The sequence below is a fragment of the Crotalus tigris genome, unplaced genomic scaffold (genome assembly GCF_016545835.1).
Source record: "Crotalus tigris isolate CLP2741 ecotype Arizona unplaced genomic scaffold, ASM1654583v1 scf7180000020943.996319, whole genome shotgun sequence".
NCBI classification, from domain to species: Eukaryota; Metazoa; Chordata; class Lepidosauria; order Squamata; family Viperidae; genus Crotalus; species Crotalus tigris.
Window position 1 is genome coordinate 841,987 of NW_024098271.1, and position 13,096 is coordinate 855,082.

The window sequence follows — 13,096 nt, forward strand, 5'->3', positions numbered from 1 at the left end:
GATTTAGACTGCATTTTTAATTAAAAAATTGTGGCAACTACAATACAAAGAAATTCCCATTATATTACAAGGGACATGTGTGCTATACATTCTTATATATGAGATAGCATTTGTTAATTTTCTCCTATTATCAAATTTAGAAACGGCCCATTTCCCTCACAGAGGCACTCTTGGTGGTATACAAATAAAATGTTTAAAAAAATTGAATATAAAAATAATAGAGGCAAGGATAGTAAAATTTAACATGAAAAGTTAATCAAAAGGTGGGGGGAGATCTTTCAGGGCACTAACCAGCCCTACAGCTACCGCTCCTCTGGCAGGCCCGAGGGAGATGGCAGAGCCAGGGCTTTAGACATTTTTGAAAAACCAGGAGACTTGCTATCTTTGCCTCTGGGGAGAGAATGTTGCAAAGGACTATATAGGGATGAACTGTGTTTTAGCTTTGTAAATAGGGTAGTCAAATATAATTTGACACCTGAACTATGTTTTGCAGAACACCTTACCTACCATTACTTGTGAAAATAAATTGACAGTAAACTTTCAAACTATTTGTTAGCTCAGTTTATCTTATAGTAATGATAGATTTCCATGTTATTGCACATTTTATGATTTTTTTAAAAAAATTGAGAATAATCTGAGTTTATGGATCAACAAACATGCCCTCTATCATAGAAATTCAGTGCATCAGATATTTACCAAACAGAATTATGTTTATATATATATATATATTTGTATTTATTTAAAAGAAAAAGTTACATTTAAATTCAGATTTAAGATTTAAAGAAAGTAAACTGAACATGATAAAGTTTGGCGAAGCTTTCCTAGGTTGGAATTTTCCAGTTTATAATATTCTTTCATAGAAGAGAAGATATGCTTGTGACTTCAGGACCTTGGATATGGACACTGCTTGCACATGAGTGTCACTTACATGAAACCATTGACTTCTGGGTGACTCAGACTCTGAAGCTGAATTTTTTTTTTTTTTAAAAAAAGGAAATTTTCTTTATTAGTTTTCAACTAGCTCATAGGAATTTAATTTCAAATTATTTTTACAGAGTAAATTCCTTCTACTTACTTTGTTGAATTTTGTCATGGACAAGATCAGAAAGTTGGCTGGTGGTACTTGTCTTCACATAAGCAGTATAATGACCAGATCTCATAGTGCCACTATGTTCCACAATACCATATAATGAGTACAATACTTTTGAAGTCCCCTCTCTTACATTCTGTAAAGGAATATAGCTCAAGAGTATTGAAGTAGCATTGTTACTCACCAGCAAAAAAATAAAATAAAAAGTTGCACTTTAGTTTCTTTAAAAGGCATATTTTAGTAAAAAGAACATAAAAACAAGCCTAGCATTGCTGAGCACAAAATATAAAGCATATTCATTTTGATATAAAATCATATCACTGAAGTATAAACATTGTGTCTAGGTAAGATACAAAGGTTAATAATATAATGAACATGGGTGATATACTTAAAAGGAAATGAGAAGTCTGATCCTGAACATACTAATATTTAAATTTTGACAAAATGACTCAACAATGGGATGAAGGTACCTAAATTTGAGAAATAAATCTCAGTGGCAACACTTGAGATACCAGATTTGAAACAGAGAAAGTTCTAGTGAAGAGGTAGAACAGAATGTCAACCGATAAGGAGTAAGGGAAAATATATATTTGTATAAGATTACCTGAACAGAGGGAGGAAAAGGCAAAAAAAAGTACTTGATCTTAAAAGGAAACAATGAGAAACACTATTTACCACCTTTTTAAATATATAAATAACTCAAGGTGGCAAACACTTAATATTCCTCCTTCCTACTTTCCCCCAAAAAACTCAAAAGGTGGGTTGGACTGAGAGTACTGCTTCTATTATTTTTACAAATACCTCAAAGTGACAACATATCTCACACGCCTTCCTCATTTTGCCCATAGTAACTCTGTGAAATGGGTTGGGGCTGAGAAAGAGAACAACTGGCCCAAAGTCACTCAACTAAGATGGGTCTGCTGCTTTCTAGCCTAAGTGCATTAATTACTAGACCAAACTGGCTCTAACTGAAGTTAGAATCACATACATTTAGGCCAGGGGTAGTCAACTTTGGCTCTTTTATGACTCGTGGACTTCAATTCCCAGAATTCCTGAGCCAGCTTAGCTGGCTTAGGAATTCTGGGAGTTGAAGTCCATGTGTCATAAAAGAGCCAAGGTTGACTACCCCTGATTTAGGCAAACAGCCCATCAAAGTTTCCAATGTTAAAATTCTTAGAAATAAAAACAAGTCTGTTAATCTGGTGCAACAATTTTTACTAATTCTGGAAATCAGCCTAGAATAAAGCTACAATTGCATGCAAGGATTGGGCGCTTTTGATCAAATCAGTTTGCATACAACTATACTCCTCTGAGGAATTAGAACATCTTGGAAGTTGAAAGAAAATCTCTGCCTGCCTTCCTCCTTTCTGACATATAGTCAAGGGAACATTGTATATCAGTCTCCTATTCAAATAAACAGAAATTATCCTACTCAGCTGCTTCATTCAAAGGCTATGTTTTGTTACCTGCTGTCAACTGTAACATGTAACTGTCAAACAGTAATGGAAATAAGATAAGAGTATGTTATTATTTACCTTGCACTTAATTGAGCAGAAAGGAGCCAAATCCATAACTTCAGGGAATGTTATATGTTTGTTTACTTTTTGGAGATTATATCCAGCCTTGGAAAGAACCAGAAAATACAAAGTAAGACCAAAGCTCAGCAATAAGCTTATACTGTCCAGAGGATAACTCCCAATTTTTCCAGTCTGTAGTGATAAGTCAAGGCTCTGTGGAATTTGTAATCCCAAGCACCTGAAGACCACTCAGCTGCCCACCCAACATAAAGTTACAGAAGTAAATATCCTAGAAAATCAGGGAAGTCCCCCCCCCCCATTCTTAAAGGCAAAAAGGTCTAGTAATAAATTCAAGTTATTTTCAGGATCAGATGTGATAATGGCAATAAACAAGAACGTCCAATATACTGATGCTTCTCTTAATCACTTCCTACAAGTAGTATTAAACTGAGATAACCAAACTTAAGTCATTAATTATACCTGTTGAAATCTTTTTAAATGAAGGGTTAAAATTGGAGGAGCGTGAGAAATAAGCATTTGTTTTTTGGCATTAGTGTATACATATTTCTTGGCATCTGGAGAAAAAAAAGGAAAAACAGATCATGACTTAATAGATATTCAGTAATATTACCTCTTGTGCAAATCTTTAAGTTCACTATGTATAATGAGATCTCATAATTTTGAATTTCCAGCATAATCCACCTGAACATTGAACAAATCAGACTCAATGATTTCTATGGGAAGGAAAAAAGCAAATGCTCATGTTTTATAAAATCCAGAGAAAACTTACCAAGACTGAATCATTTGCTAACAGTTTCTGGAAACAGACATTTATGGTAAATTGGGATTTTGCTTGCAATTTCAAAATAAATTCAAAATAGTATGTAGACATTTGTATATCTTACAATAAATCATGATATATTATCTGGCATAGATCTGACAGCCCAAAGCCATGTTTGATTTCAATTATTTCTTCCTTAAATTTAAATGTATCTCTCAGAGAAATGTGCATAGGTTCTAGTTTCTTTTTGCTTCATATTATACAAATACAGGGCATATAAAATTCAAAAGTAGTGTGCACCTATAATTCAGGATGTTATTTTTTTTACCTAAAAACTATAGCCTCTTAGTATTAGCAGTTTTACCTGTGCTGCTGGAAGTCCACTTATTCTACACATCAGCTAAATCATGAAACATATTGTCATAAACATTTAAACTATTAATTCCACTCAATCTTGCCGTACATTACCTCAGGGTTTTCAAAGTTATATTCAAGCCATATTCAACATATATTCACTATAAACCGGCAAGTTGATATCAATGAGACATTATAACTATCCTTTATAAAATGGGGCCATCATATATTTCTCCCTATCTAGTTCCATTAAAACAAGAAATTGCTCCTACTCAATGTCTTGATAAGAAAAATAAATTCAGTATTCAATTTTGAACAATTCAATAAATTGAGTAAAAAACAATTTTAACATACTTATTTTATTAGTCTTGATTCCACAGAGTTGATTCCGTGTGCACGCTTCACAAAGCAATTTGTTGTTCTCACAAAGTTTCTCAGTATGAGTAAACTGATTCAAGCTATGAAGAATTGAATTTTCTTCTATGTTCATAGTATCCCTGTCTCCAAGAGTACGAAATGCTGTTTCTGGATCTTCATTTACTACTTCATATGTTTGCATTTCAAAATCATAAAACTCAACCAAACTATCTGTATCATCACTCGGCTCTTCCTCCTCCAGGAATAATTTGCTGAAGTCACTGATAATATCCTCACATTCCTCGTTCTTATCTTCCTTGAGATGCAAATCCTCAAACTTATTGACACACTCTGTAGTGGGAACAAAGTCTTGTATAGAAACATCCAAATTAACTTCATTATTTGCCTCTTGATCGCAACTGTCTGCATTTTCATTATGTTTTTCTGCAAACTGTACTTGAATTGTACTTTCTTGCTCATCTACACATTTTTTATCCACACAATGCTCTTTGCATGTGTTTAACGACTCTTCCTCTCCTGGTTCTAGACACTTTATGTCACAGTTACTTTCTATTCTTTGTTTATTGCAATCATGATCAGTTTCAGTTTTTTCAGTGACATCACTCTCTGTTAGATGAATAACTTTCTCCTGAAATTTCTGCTGATGGCGTTGGTTCTGCCAAATAAAACACATTAAAAAACAAGCATATCAAAACAATAATTAACAGTAATGTATGCTGAAGTTATATAAGCAATATCATTGTTTTTAAAATTGACCTAATGTGTGAGTGAGCCTTTTGATGCAGGTGAAGAAGGAGAGTGCAAAAGTTGACTTGAAACTCAACATTAAGAAAACCAAGATCATGGCATCCGGCCCTCTCAAATCCTGGCAAATAGATGGGGAAGAAATGGAGGTAGTGCCAGATTTTATCTTCCTGGGCTCCAAGATCACCGCAGATGGGGACTGCAGCCAAGAAATTAAAAGACGCTTGCTCCTGAGGAGGAAAGCTATGGCAAATCTAGACAACATTCTAAAAAGCAGAGACATCACCCTGCCAACAAAAGTATGTATAGTCAAGGCCATGGTTTTCCCAGTTGCAATGTATGGCTATGAAAGTTGGACCATAAGAAAGGCTGAGCGCCAAAGAATTGAAGCCTTTGAACTATGGTGCTGGAGAAGACTCCTGCGAGTCCCCTGGACTGCAAGGCAATCAAACGAAGGAGATCAACCCTGAGTGCTCTTTAGAAGGCCAGATCCTGAAGATGAAACTCAAGTACTTTGGCCACCTAATGAGAAGTAAGGACTCACTGGAGAAGAGCCTAACGTTGGGAAAGATTGAGGGCAATAGAAGAAGGGGATGACAGAGAATGAGGTGGCTGGATGGAGTCACTGAAGCAGTAGGTGTGAGGTTAAATGGACTCCAGAAGATGGTCAAGGCTAGGAAGGCCAGGAGGAACACTGTCCATGGGGTTGCAATGGGTCAGACACGACTTTGCAACTAACAACAACAATGTGTGAGTTATAAACAGAGTTAACATATGAGTTACAAGCAATATGGTTGCATCCAAACTTAAAGCCTAAAAGGGTCTGGTGTTACTATGAATAAACAGTAGTGAGCTTTGGATCCTCACATATCGTCTTTCTATGTGCATATTTTAAATGGACTTCATATTTCTCAGCAAACAAAGCTATAACACATGTTGTATATAAATGGCGTTCAAATATGAATTTGTCACTTCTTTAGTGAACATCCATTTTAGAATATGGCAGAGGAAAGTGCTAAGCAACCCGTACAAACCATCTTTAAGGCATATGTGTTCTGGATGGTTTTATACTTTCCTATCCTCATTATTACTAACCTTTGCTTGCTTTCTGGCCATTTTCTTTTCCTTTTTCTGTAGATGCTTACTTGTACCAGGAATTTCATCTCTTTCTTTCACATAACATTCATTTTCTATGTTTTCTTCATAACTATCGATTTCTTTTTCCTGTAGTTTTTTAACATTATTTTTCTTGCCATTCTAAAAAATAATAATAATTATAGATGGGTTAGACAGGATACAAAGCTAGTTCTACTATATATTTTGTTATAGATATCTGACTGTTATTAAAAGAGTACAGAAAAAATATTTTCTTGATTATTGCTCAGTGTGGCTTGAGATTTTTTTGATCCATCAAAATTTACACATAAAAGACATGCCTACTTTTTTTAAACCATTTTTAGTGATACTTTTCATCCATTAATGAAAATATGCATTGAATATCAAACTTTGAGAATTCCTCTTATAGCAGTTACTGTAGCAGGAGAAAGCAGAAAACAACAGAAAACAATTTCAAAAAACAACTTCTGAAGTTTGAAGATTATTAAGTTACTTGAGGCACAAAGCTTTTTCTTTAGTGCAGGGGTGTCAAACTGGCGGCCCGCGGGCCAGATTCATCATGCGCAGGCCATGCCCACCCCGGCTCCGCAAAGGCAAAGAATGTCACTATAAGCCACATGACGCAATCGAGTTTGACACCTGTGCTTTAGTGGAAAGAAAAAGTCAGCAACTACTCTTGATGAACTTTAAGAACGGCAGAATACAATATTCTTCAAACCAATGAAATCTTAAAATATTAGTTTTTTCAAGGAGTTCATTTATAATATGTTGGTTACTCACAAAACAGACCAAAAATACTCTTTAAATACTGCATTTGACTATTTTATATGCAGAAAATTGATCATTTCCCCATGCTTTAAATATCTTGGTAGTAAATCCTGAATTTTATCATCTAAAAGTAAACTTTTTACTTACCTGATCATTTAAGACGGGGAGTGACAAATCAAGAAATGGTTCATGTACCAAAGAAACCTGAAACGAACATTTTACCCTTTATAAAAGGAAAAAAATGTCTATAATGCCTCCAGAGGCTAATATATATATATAAAAAATGGGATATATAAAAATATAATTTCACTTTTCATATACTTTAATAATTTGCAAATATACACTTGAACTCTTTTTAAAGAGAATATACTACACTTGTATGTTTTATCTTACTTTGTTTTGCTTCTTTTAGTTATGGGAAATTCCTATACAGCAATTAGTATCGCTCCTAGGCTTTTTAAAATTGTGCCTGGGAGGAACTTTATGACACTAATATATTTATGATTTGCATTATTTGTGTTGAATAAGCCATGACTGCCTAGACTTACACATTGTTTAGTCTTTATTAACACAATTGCACCAAATCACTTTATAATGTAGCAGAGTGCTGAACCCTGTCAGAAGAAGATAACTTGAGAAAATCCATTGTAGTGACATTAGCCCTAGTATCGCTGCCCCCCCAATTTATATACACATAAATGCATGCATACATACATGGATACATACATATATATCACTTACTGTTTGGCACTCTTCACACATGATTGTACTTGTTAATTCTCCACCAAAAATGCGGTCCACAAAACTATGCATTAGCTTTTTCTTTTCATATTCTAAAATAAAAATCAAGATACAAACAATATACATTTTAATCTTCATTTAACTAATGATTATGCTGCTACATAGGTAGAAAAGATGTGCACTTCTAAATAGATGTTTATCTTTACAGAAAACAGGATGTAAAAATTACATATTTGAAAATAATGAACAGAGCAAATAGTCTCTAATAACATCTTCTCAATTGGTATCCTAAAATGTATTGGTTTGAAATATCTTTGCCAGGTCACACAAGCCTGTGGTCCAACATATCTATAGTTTACCATGCTTCCTTTGTTTTCCCAGTCTCCAGAGATACTTCAGAGAGTCCAACAATTTTGGTTATATCCAAAGAATTATTATTATTATTTTTTAAAAAGCTGAGTAGTAGCTTTTGATAATCTTTTCAATGTTTTATGCGATATTGAGGCTGTCGCTTAAGAAAAGCAAGATCTAGAATTACAGTGTGAGGAAATTTATAAATCTGACCATCCTAAGGTAATCAAATATAGGTCGTGCTCACTTACCAATTGCCTCATTCTCTGAGGTCACCGCAGTGCTGTCCCTGTCATGTGATCACCATTACAGTCTGCCTGTTATTTTTCTCACCCTCCCCTTGCAGAGCAGAGAGGCACATGATGGAGAACAAACCAGGCTGTTTGCCTTGCAGACTCGTGGGTGCCAATGCCAGTGCACTGCTTTTGATGTGTATTCCCTATTTTGTATGCCTGCTTACTCTCTTATAATCCCTTCCACACTGAAGGGGCAGGGAAGTGATTAGGAAGCCAGCAAAAGCTGAAAGTGTGAAACTGATTTAATTTTGTCAATTTCAACCTCAACACGCCTGGAATGAACATTCCAAAGGACAGTCATAGTTACATATTTCCCACTTAGTGACCACTTTGCTTAGTGACAGACGTGCCAGTGCCAACTGTGGGTTAAAAGTCTACCTGTATACATATATACAAGCATTTAATCAAATGAAACAAACAAAGACATATGAAACAACAATTGACAAACTTCATATTGTACATCAATTAATTTTGCAACTTTATGTCTTCCTTGCAGACATAAAAGTTGAAGGGAAGATTTCAAAATTTGCAAGTATACAAACACATAACATAAATGCTAAAATCAATCAGATAATCTACAGATACGTGTATATTGAAGCTGAATGTATTGCTGGGATAGAAGTCTAACCCTAAATTATGCTAGCTGAATATTAAGTAATAGGACATTATTATACTATTTAAATGAAGATCAATTTTTAAAACAACTCTCATTCAAGAAAAGAGAGTTTCACTTCATCCTCAAAAGTGAAAGATTCCACTTAAAATATGCAAATGATAATAGGGCTGACTTACCTTTAACCTTTTTTTTCAACTCTTCATTTTCTTTGTCAGAATTATTCAGTGCCTTAAAAATTGCAGCACTTGTTCTCTAGAAATAAGTATAATAAAGTATTTTTCAGTTCAACAATTATATTTGTTGAAGAGAAATACTATTCATAGATAAGTTTTTTAGTAAATAGAAAATATTAGCTTTATATTAATACACACTTGCTACTCTGCAAAATAAATAAACAAAAATGATATTCCACATTTTCTACTCTGTACCCCTAACAAGTTTGAAGGATTCTCCAGTTCTCAGAGGAAGATTTAAAGGAGCTAGATGGAGAGAGAAAATGAGACAGGCTGTATAAAAAGTCATCAAAATAATTTCTCGTATTTTTCTACAAACCAGTTTTGGGTGGATTAAATAACTTTATCATTATAGGCCCAATCGCTCATGGTAGTCCTTCCTGGGAATGATGAACGGAATACTGCACTGAATTTAGAATATTGCTCACATCGTACATGAAAATTCAATAAGCATTTTTTTAATTAGAATGACAAAAATTGTGCATATTTAGTCAACATGAATCACAGATCTACTGTCCACTAAGTATGTATGAGATTGAAGCCTAGCCCATATCCATTTTTTAAAAGAAGACTTCAGCTACTTAAAATATAGATTTTGTCAGTTAATTTTCAGAAATGATTGACAGTTTCATTCTCATTAATCTTTTTGTAAATAAAGAAGAATGTGACTTTCAGGATAAAATTACAATAATGATTCATCATGAGATACTTACTTGGATTTCTTCAGTTCTCATCCCATCCAATAGATATCTAAGCAACTCTTGGCTGTCCTGCTGCTGATACCCTTTGAATCGTGTTGCTCTATTGTGAAATATGCAAATACAGATTAAGGAAAGTGCAATGCTTTCTGTATAAATATTATACAAAGGGAAAAAATGGTACAGAAAAATTGCACATGAACTTAACATTTCCAGAGAGTGGGGGCAAGGGTATAAGGTGTTATAAGTACAAATATTGTTCTTAAATGAAACGGCTTATTTCATTGTACTATTCCTGATATAATCTGACATTCAGAAAAATAGCGTTTAAAGATATTCACAGTATACCGTAATTTGATGCATATCTTTCTAAAATGCTGCATTAATTCCTTATTAAATGCATACAATGCAGAAGCCTTTATATATTTATAAGTAAATTGTCATCTTGAAATTGTCTGAAAAAGGTTATATAGCAACTGATAACTAAGCTGATCAGTGTAAAAATTTATAACAATTTAAATAAATTAGCATATTATAAAAATAATATAATTGTCACTGAGACTTTGAGTATAATGTAAGCTATAATAAATAAATTCTACATACAGATATCTCTCTAAAATATACATGCTGGCTTAGTATGTAATACTGCACTCTTTCAAAATTTAAAGTCCCAGTCCATTCTTATGACTGGGTAAGAAGTTGATGTTGAATTAGATTCATACATTGCTTTAAGCCAATTGTAAAAAAAAAATGAAATAAAATAAAACAATCTGCTAGCTCCTTTGATCTTATCTAAATCTTTCTCTCTAGTTTAGATATGCTCTAATGAATGATAAATATATTGATAAATATACAAATAGATAATAAAAACGCAAATACTAGTTTTGTATTCTGATTGATTTAAAATTAAATAGATCCAAAATTACACAAAATGTATCTGCTTAAACAGTACTTTTATAATTTTATAAATAAAATACTCACTTTTTACAAATCTGAGAGAAAAGTTCTCTAGGGATCACAGATCCTTTTTTTGTCTCCTGCATCTCTGCCAAAAACTGGCACATTGCTAGAGTTAGAGGTCTTGGAGGATCAAGCATGACTTCCAAAGGTTCCTAAAGACCATATAAAGAAACTACTATAAATACATGCATATTTTATGCATTCATTTGTGCTGCTTTTGTTTGGTGTTTATGTTTTTATATTTAGGGTTTTGTATCATTAGCATGCTGATGATATCTAGTTATATCTTTTGACCTTGGTCTAGCCCCGGGGTAGGCAACCTTGGCTCTTTTATGACTCGTGGACTTCAACTCCCAGAATTCCTGAGCCAGCATGGCTCAGCTTGGAAACCTCTCCCTTTCCCCTCAGCATGGCTGGCTCAGGAATTCTGGGAGTTGAAGTCCACGAGTCATAAAAGAGCCAAGGTTGCCTACCCCTGGTCTAGCCAAATAAGTCTGTCAAGTTTGTCCGTGCGAATTTGGACAGGGTGTTAACTGTCTCCAACTGAGTCCTAACAAGACTGGGTGGGTCTGGGTATTTGGGCTACCCACATCTGGGAATATTCCACTCTTATTGTTGGATGGGGTAGCACTTCTGTCTTCAAACTTGGTATGCAATCTGTTTTTTTCCCCTGGACTTGCAGAGCAGGTGGCAGCTGTGGATAGGAAGGACTTTGCACAACAGTTTCTTGTTTCCAAAATCAGAGACCCTTCAAACATGACTCATGTCCCGGTCACCTCTTAGCTTGACTACTTCAACATGCTCAAAATGAGATTGTCCTTGATCCCCACCCACAAGCTTCAATTGGTCTAGAATTCAATAGTGTGAGCAATGATGGACATGCCTTGGTACGCCCATATAATATATCTGCTTTGTGAGCTGCAGAACATGTCAGTTTGCTTCTGGGTACGATTCAAAATGCTAGCTGTTATCCATAAACACTGTACATGGTATAGGGCCAGTTACTTGAGAGATTCCTGTCTCCCATAGTGTCTGCTTGGCTACTTCAATATTCCAGCATTGACATACTTGAGCTTCCTTTTATTAAACAATATCATCTATTGATATCCTGGAATTGCATCTTCTCTGTAGCAGCTCTCATTCTAGATGTCCCCCTCCCCCACTACGGTTCAGAAGACCAGTAAAGACCTGGCTTTTAACCTAGGTCTTTGGTGAGGGGGAGTGAGAATGCTTGCTTCATTCCATTTGATGAGTCCACCTGATATCTTTTACTAATTTTGTCGTAATTCCTTTGACTGTTGTGAGCCTTCCCAAAGTTATTGGGAATTGCGTGGGTATAAGTTTGATAGATTATTATTGTTTCTTCTGATGTGAGCTGAAAAAGCCAGCCAATTGATTCTCTGAAGCAAAAGATACATATATTTTTGTAGAAATAATGGGCTGAACTTCAAAAAAAATTGAGACAAAGTTCAAGCTGTCTCCTCATTTACAGTGGAGTCTCTCCATGATCATCATATATTTTAATGTTTAAGTTAACCTAGTTTACTGTTACTTTTTGGCACAATTTAAAGTACCGTACTGGCTTGACATTACAACTTTGTGTCAGAAAAAATAAAAAATATGCAGTTACATATATTATAGCCCTGTTACCATTTCTCTTCCCACCACTAAGAACTTAAATGTTTTTGAAAAGCAAAGAGATAAATTATAGTTAACTTTGCTTAAAAAGGAAAAGCCAGATTCAAACTTCAAAAAGCCAACTTCAGGGCCCTTTCTCTGAGGCATAATAAAAAGACCCTGTTATCCAACATTTTTAGTCTCTCCTCAGCCATTTCAAAGAATTGGTGAGAGGCATAAGTCTTTGTTCACATAAACAATGCAATTTAGTACTGCACTTCCGTAAGATCAAAGAATTAATGCCTGATTATTTTCTGTCTTCAGAAACTATCTTATGAAATAACAGCAACATTTGCTTAGTGAATTTAAATCTATCCATAATTAATTTTAATACATTCCAAACAGCCACTTTCATACCGTTATTGAGAATTCTGGTGGCTCAAGTGTAATTGTTGAATCAGGCATTTTTACTTCTTTCAGCAACTCTCTCAAAACTGATGTTTGTGATAGATTCTATGGGGAAAAAAGTGAATTGTTTACAAATTTAAAAACTCAAACGATATATATCTTTTATTTATGTTCAGAAGGCTATACACTATAATTTATTATATAAATTTAACAAAATTTGCTGTAAAAAATGCCTTGCTCACCAGTTTTTCCACATTGTTTTTACAAATGATTGTGCATATAGTCCTTGACTTATGACTTTCAAAGGTTGCTTTATGACTATTGAAAATTATAGCAGCCACGGAATGGGTGCTTTATGGTAAATATCATAAATATCCTAAATGTGACTGCAGGCTGACTGGGTCAGCTTTATGACAAGTCAGAGTGTT

The 13,096-nt window shown here is 34.4% G+C and overlaps 1 protein-coding gene across 3 annotated transcripts in view; it reads right to left on the minus strand.

The window, feature by feature from the left end:
* The window catches only part of USP16 (ubiquitin specific peptidase 16), a 22,555-nt gene continuing 9,459 nt past the window's right edge, over nucleotides 1–13,096 (minus strand). Inside the window, exons 7-18 of one of the 3 annotated variants that reach the window (XM_039368894.1) lie at nucleotides 12,678–12,773; nucleotides 10,665–10,795; nucleotides 9,699–9,786; nucleotides 8,929–9,004; nucleotides 7,490–7,581; nucleotides 6,896–6,952; nucleotides 5,960–6,121; nucleotides 4,097–4,775; nucleotides 3,088–3,182; nucleotides 2,626–2,712; nucleotides 1,076–1,226; nucleotides 1–966 (exon numbers count right to left, since the gene is read on the minus strand). In XM_039368894.1, coding sequence (XP_039224828.1) covers nucleotides 842–966; nucleotides 1,076–1,226; nucleotides 2,626–2,712; nucleotides 3,088–3,182; nucleotides 4,097–4,775; nucleotides 5,960–6,121; nucleotides 6,896–6,952; nucleotides 7,490–7,581; nucleotides 8,929–9,004; nucleotides 9,699–9,786; nucleotides 10,665–10,795; nucleotides 12,678–12,773 — 1,839 coding nt within the window. In that variant the 3' untranslated portion in view covers nucleotides 1–841. Of the gene's footprint in view, nucleotides 967–1,075; nucleotides 1,227–2,625; nucleotides 2,713–3,087; nucleotides 3,183–3,238; nucleotides 3,342–4,096; nucleotides 4,776–5,959; nucleotides 6,122–6,895; nucleotides 6,953–7,489; nucleotides 7,582–8,928; nucleotides 9,005–9,698; nucleotides 9,787–10,664; nucleotides 10,796–12,677; nucleotides 12,774–13,096 lie in introns of those variants that run through there. The other 2 variants (XM_039368895.1, XR_005559821.1) reach the window with 2 other exon arrangements.